Source organism: Megalobrama amblycephala, linkage group LG1 (assembly GCF_018812025.1).
Source record: "Megalobrama amblycephala isolate DHTTF-2021 linkage group LG1, ASM1881202v1, whole genome shotgun sequence".
Taxonomy (NCBI): Eukaryota; Metazoa; Chordata; class Actinopteri; order Cypriniformes; family Xenocyprididae; genus Megalobrama; species Megalobrama amblycephala.
In genome coordinates, this window is record NC_063044.1 from 15,476,319 (window position 1) to 15,483,290 (window position 6,972).

Here is a 6,972-nt window from a genome sequence, read left to right on the forward strand (position 1 = left end):
CATCCAGGTCCAACAGTTCCAAGAACGGTTACAGTTATATTTCCACTTGAGCTTGGTTCAGCACGGCAGGATTACAAACCATTCTCGGCCCAGAATTCTCAGCACGATTGCTTAACCGTGATGGTAGAATGCATGTAGTGACTTTGCAGCTCAGGACTGGTCACTTGTCTGTTGCCTGGCTGCCAGTTTGTCTGTATCTGGCCAAGCTGATTGCAAGTTATGACAGAAAGATGAACACCACCACAATGTTGTAATTGCCAGTGGTAAGCGTCTTTACACCCAGACTTTGCAGCATGCAATGGTATTTGTCATAATTAACTTTTAATTGCAAATGCTGGTTGTACAAATTATTTTTTGTTTACTGTGGTGGTAATAAAGCTTGCCAGAAAGCACTTCTCCAGTCTATGAGGAGGCAGGCTTGTGAGACAAAACTGTGTTTTCCTATCATTTCCAACCAAAATCACTAACAAACTCATATGTAAGAACTTCCCAAGAGGACTTGAAGGCACCGCAGGACCTGACTATTCTTTTATCAGTTAACTCAATGTTTATCCTCATATGTTCTTTTCACTCATGGTACGATTCATGTCTCAGTTTCTCTTCCAGAGCTCTCACCTCAGGTGGATACTTTCAAGAAGAAAGATGTGGTGGAGATTCTCTCCCATAAGAAAGCCTACAATGCTTGTGAGTAGCAAACAATGATTCAAGTCAGGGTATTGTTCTCGTTGTCCTTTTTCAGGCTGTAGTGGACTGCAGAGTTCAGTGAACTTTACTTGTAAATGTTTAGATGATGTTCATGTGTGCTTCCCAGTCAAGGATTAACTTGTATATGATTGTGTCCTTTTTTGTCTTGCTTTATCACAGTGTTTTTTTGGTTTTAAATTAGATGTGATAACAGCATGCTGTCCCAACTATTAGATTATGAGGTTCTTAGCTTTTAGCCTTTAGCATATAAGCACATGGTCCTTGTACACTTTATTGCCTCATAGGCCCTGTTTCCACCTGGTATTAAGATGTGTTTTGATCAATCGGATCAGAAGTGGACGACGCTAAATACAGGTGTAAATGGGGTCTGAAGCGTTTTGAGCTTGTCCACTTTTGACCATTTCCTGAGGTATTCGAAAACACTCAACATACGAAAACTGCTTTCATAGTGTAGATGCTCATGTGGTTGAGTGCATTTGAACAGCCACAAAAGACCACCTATTCTCTGTGTAATGCATAAACATGGGAAGTGCGCTAGCCAGACAGGATTTAAACTTTGTCAGCTGAAGACCCATGTTCGGTTTGAAGACGAAAAACATACCAAGTACAGTGTTCTCTCGCCATTCCTGATTTCTAACACACACTCACTGCGTTCAGCATGGTCTTGCGGCTATCAGAGCAGAAACGAAAGCTGATGCTCTCCGTGTGCTTTTCCGTGCTCTCCTTTCGCATTCATTTGTAAACTGCACAAGCTTATTTTGTCCATTAGATCTTATGATCTGGAAAAAAACCCATACATTTACCCACCCAAAGGCCCTCCACTCGAAGAAATCAGGATAGAAGTGGTCGAAAGTGGACAAAAGAGACAGATTAAAATACTAGGTGTAAACGGGAATCTCCTTCGTCGACTTGTGATTCAGTCGACCAAAATGCATCTTAATACCAGGCGTAAATGGTGCCTAAGACTCTTCTCTCGTTTTTATAGCAATCTTGATTGCCCATCTGAAGCTGTCGCCAGGCGAGTTACGGCAGGTGCTGATGACAATGTCGAGCGAACGTTTGGAGTCACCACATATTAAGCAACTGCTCCTGTATGCACCAGACGATGATGAGGTCAGACAGTATGAGCAGTACAGAGATGACCCAAGTAAACTCAGCGAGCCTGATCAGTTTGTCCTTCAGGTACATGATGAATAAAACGTGTTATGAAAGAGTTTGATGAATAAATGATGATTATTTTGTTTTAGCAGGATATTTATCATTTTGAAGTTTTTGGTTGCACCAGACACTATGATTGTATGTAAAGTATATGTTTTTTTGTGTGTGTGAGTGTATAATTTTAACTGTACTTATGATTTTGTATATATTCAGATGCTTTCTGTGCCAGAGTATAAGACCCGCTTGAAAAGCCTGCATTTTAAGACTACACTGCAAGAGAAAACAGAGGAGATGAGAGGGGCCTACGACTGTGTTTTCAAAGCTTCACTGGAGCTCAAGAACAGCAAAAAACTGGCCAAGATTCTGGAGGTATAATACCTTGATTTCCACCGAGTCATTTATTTTCTCCCCAGGCACGCATGATCATACAGTCACAAAATCAAACACAAAGAAAATCGTTCACAGATAAGTCTTTTGACATTCTTAATGCAGGCTGTTCATAATGCACAATGAAACATACCATCATGGCAATGCACATGTTGAATATAAACATGACCTTCTTATCATGGCATGTTGATTAACTTGTTTGTTTTTTCCAGTTTGTGCTGGCTATGGGGAATTATCTGAATAATGGCCAACCCAAGACCAATAAAACGACTGGATTTAAGATCAATTTTCTCACTGAAGTAAGCCCTGTTGTTGTGTATGCATCTTTTGCAGATGAGTGCATTCATCATTAGGTTGTGTAAATGTTTAAAGCATTTATTTTAAACATTATCTAACTAGAATTCTCCATTTTCTGCTTGAAGCTCAGTACCACCAAAACAGTGGATGGAAAGTCAACATTTCTTCATATCCTGGTGAAATCATTGTGCCAGCACTTTCCTGAGGTTCTGGACTTTAGGAAGGAGCTTGTGACGGTGCCACAAGCAGCCAAAGGTAAACATCTACTTGAGTTCAGTTTCTCAAGACACTTCTCACATGCAGTCTGAATTCATTTTGTTTCTTAGTGATGTCTCTTGGATGAAGGCTAAAGACTGATTTACACTATCCATGGTGCTCCTCATCCAGTTTTGTCCAAGACATGGATCATCATTCCCATTTAATGTTGGTTTCTTGTTTCCAAAGAGGGTGCTGCAGACCTCTTTTAATATTTTTCATTGATTTGTTCTCCACAGTGAATCAGAGAAACATCACCTCCGACTTTAATGACCTACATTCCACAATCCAGGACATTCGATTAGCTTGCCAGAAGATGCCAGCCACTGCTGAGGATCGATTTGCTGTTGTTATGAGTGTATCCTCCATCAAAATATCTAAAATGGCTAGATGATCTTATTGTGGATTCAAGTCCTCACAGGAAGTTCATGTTTACGAGTTGGAAAGTCGTAATTATGACGTCAGGTGCGTTCAAATAAAACTTTGCTCAGAGCAAGATGGCAATGTACCCTTCTCAACAAGATTTCAGCAAGATTTTACAACTACATCTACAAAACGATGCTAATGCGCATTGGGTGTGTTTTTATTCATTTTATAAAGGTGATGTATATTGAATTGGGTAACTCTTTTTTTTTTTCTTTTTTTTTACAGTGTCCTTGTTACACGTTATGTGTATTTACTGTAGTAATAACTGAAAACTAACCCTGAAACTAACCCTAAATCAAACCCCAATCCTAACCCTATAGTAAGTACATGTAGTTAATTATTATTACTCAGTCTTTAAATGCATAATTACATAAAGTTGAACCGAATTGTTATAAATTTTAATGTAAATTGTACAATACTATGGTATTTTATGGTATTGTACATGCAATTTAGATGTAAATTTTAAAACAAAAAATTCATTTTAACAAATTTACCATTAAGATGCTGCATCCACTCCAACATGTTTTCTGTCTAACATGTGGAAAATCTGGGATTAAAGAAAATCCAGAGTTTCCCCACTCATAATTATGACTTTGTGGTGCCTTCCATGTGCGTTCAACTCATAAATGCAAACTTTATGACATGACTTGAATGCACTTTTAGCATGTCTTATAGTTGCAAATATGGCATAGTGACACTTTATATAAAACTTTTCCAAGCAGATCCAGGTCAGATACCACGCAGAACAAGATTATATAAACATTTCGACCACTGAATGTGCTTGATATTTGCCAAATTCATCACAAACCACCTTAACTACTTGCATGTAGGGATTTCTGGAAAACAGTCACCCTGCAGTGCAGTCTCTGGAGTCTCTGCAGCAGCTGGCGATGGAAGAGTTCTGCAAAGTCGCATCGTTCTTCGGGGAGGATGGAAAGACCACCACCACTGAGAGTTTCTTTGGTATCTTTGCTGAGTTCATTGCCAAGTTTGAGGTAAGCTTTGTATTAGACAACCTGATGGATATTTCATTTGCAATTTGCATGTCAATCTAGTAAATGTGGTGAATGCTAGTAAAGACATGTTTTGAGGCTTTTAGCACAGACAGGTGGCAAAAATAGGTCACTCCTCCTTCCCTCATCTGGGCGCTCTCAATAGCTGTTTTTAGACGTGCTCTACTCACTTAAAACACAACTTGCCTATTTACCAAACATTAACAACGTCCATTACGAGACGAACACAAACACAAAGAACATAGCCGATGCACTGTCAAACCCAAAGAAATAAGTTGAAATATGCACAATAAAGAAAGGCATGAATTTCTTTGTTAAAAACTGATTTTTTTTTTTTTTATTTAAGACGAGATACCCAAGGTGAATAGGGTAAAAATGTAACTAAAATAAATCGCCATACTTCCCAAGTTGACTGATTACATTAAGAATTGAGAACATTTGTTTTGTATAACACATTTTCTGAAATGTTGTGTTTAAATATGCAAATGATGCATATTTGTCCAAAACAAAAAAACTGAACATTTGATAAAGCCGGGTTCAAAATTCATGTTTTATTTCGTTGACATATTAGAGTTAAATGTTTACAGAAGGCATTTTGGATATCTTTTTTTTTAATCATAAATAAGAAAATACACTCAACAAGATGAAAAATCACCATGTTTTTAGGAATAAAGTGTTGTATAAAATCAGGTAAATGACATGTGAACAAACCACTCTGTAAAAACCTTCAGAGTATAGATAAAACTGTAGTTTGGAGTACAATGTACATTAAGTGCTACTGAGTGCTGGAGAAAAACTCATTTTGAGAAAACAGCCTGATATAATATAACAAAAGAAAAGTAGTATAATTAAAATCTACACATGCAAATAGAAAAAGTGCAGTATTTTGAATAATTTATTTCCATTAGTATGTAAACAACACTTTATGAAAAGCCAAACAGACCAAAATCTCAAAACTGACCAATCTTTTTGCCTGCAGTGTCTTGCCTTAATAGTGTAAATGATCAGATTTTATGATAATTCTTATGTCTGGATGAGGAGTATGCATTTTATAGGTATTATATATGTATTTTAATATGTTTGTTCTTGTTGTTATCGTTTTTAGAGGGCTTTGAGTGATATCCAGACCACAGAAAACCCTCCACGCAGCCCCAGGAGCCCTCGCACAGCCTCTCCTGTAGCCTGGTGACGAAACCATCCAACATGAGGCAAACAGAATTACAGTACATAAACGCTCACTTACATACACTCCTATACCTGTCCAGTCTGATTTAGTGATAACCTTATGGTAATTCAAGGACATGTGTACAGTAACAATATAATGCATAAGCACCAGAGTCCTGGTAAGTTATACTGATGAACTCTCAGGCACAGATCGGACAGGAAAGCTTCTGTTGTAGAGCAAATAGTGGAGGGAAAAATCATAAATGGCTTTAAAACATTTGGTCTAGGATGTTACTTACAAGATGGACTATTTGTTTGTTCCTGGCACTCAAAAACCAAGACGTTTTGTGCCTCTTGTAAATGGACGAGTTAAAAGTTGGGGCGAGAATTGCCGGCAAACATTTTGCAGTGGATTTGTAAACATAATAAGTGCAGTTAAGATATATTTAATGTAAAGTGTAATTAGGACTGTGAGCGTCAGATTTGACTGACTTGATATATTAATAAAAGTGTTGCTTAGGAGAAAAGTGCTTTAACAATGTGTCTTAATTCTGCTTAAATGTATTTAAACAACTTGGTTCGGAGTTGTTAGTTGGTCATTGTACTGTAAAACAGGTATTTTGTTAAACTAATGTCTTAACTGATAAAAAGTCATTCCTGATATGCAGAATGTTTAAGTGCAATATATTATGAATTACTGATGATGAGTTCTTTGAAACAAAAACTGCTTAGATAGAGATATATTGTATAGATAGAGATATATTGTACGAGAGCAGCAGTTGATATATTGCTTTACTAGTTAAGGAAAACAATGATGAGCTAGATTATGATTTCACTATATGCATTTGCTATTTTTAAATATTAACTTTTAATTAAAAATTAACTTTTGTGCTGCTTTATATCTGCTTTAATTCCTTACTACCATAGTGAATCATATTATTCTTGTATCATTCTGTTCATTGTTATTCTGAATGTTCAATACATTAAACTGGACTTTTGATTGTATTAAACAATCCAGTTGTAAAAATTGTGAAAATATCACACATGGTTGAGCCTTTATCTAAGTGTTGACTGGTTTCCCACTTATAAAAATATTTTTATGGCAATATTTATCATTTTAATTGTGTAATGGTGAAATTTGCTCATCTTTTTTGTGTTTACAACTAAATGTAAGGACCCAGGGGCTTGAAATATAAAAACAGAAAATGTTTTTACCATATGATCACAGCACATTTCATAGCTGCTATTGATTACTGTTAAATTAATTTATGGGTCATTATTGTAATGTCAGTAATGTAATAATTCATACATGCTTTGTATTTTACTTTTAGGGCATGTTTCACAGTGTTAATAGCTAATTTCATGCTCTCATCGTGGATGGGACAGCCCAAAGAAGAATTTTAGATTTGAATGAGTTCATCTTTAAAGTGCCATAGAAGACAAATTAATGGTTGGTGGTGATGCAAAAAAACACACAAACTTCTAGAGTTATGAAAATTTTCAGGGCAGTACAGCACTTTTACATTTGTTTAATCATGACATGATGGCTATTTCAGAGTTTGTTTTC

General features: G+C 36.5%; 1 protein-coding gene across 2 annotated transcripts in view; it reads left to right on the top strand.

Moving 5' to 3' along the window:
* Positions 1-5,932, top strand: part of grid2ipa (glutamate receptor, ionotropic, delta 2 (Grid2) interacting protein, a) — a 39,662-nt gene extending 33,730 nt beyond the window's left edge. For both annotated transcript variants that reach the window (XM_048183339.1, XM_048183343.1), the window contains exons 17-24: positions 595-684; positions 1,691-1,887; positions 2,077-2,232; positions 2,463-2,549; positions 2,673-2,802; positions 3,042-3,160; positions 4,059-4,223; positions 5,347-5,932. In XM_048183339.1, the coding sequence (XP_048039296.1) occupies positions 595-684; positions 1,691-1,887; positions 2,077-2,232; positions 2,463-2,549; positions 2,673-2,802; positions 3,042-3,160; positions 4,059-4,223; positions 5,347-5,430 (1,028 nt within the window). In that variant the 3' untranslated portion in view covers positions 5,431-5,932. The remainder of the gene's footprint in view (positions 1-594; positions 685-1,690; positions 1,888-2,076; positions 2,233-2,462; positions 2,550-2,672; positions 2,803-3,041; positions 3,161-4,058; positions 4,224-5,346) is intronic.
* The last annotated feature ends 1,040 nt before the right edge of the window (positions 5,933-6,972 follow it).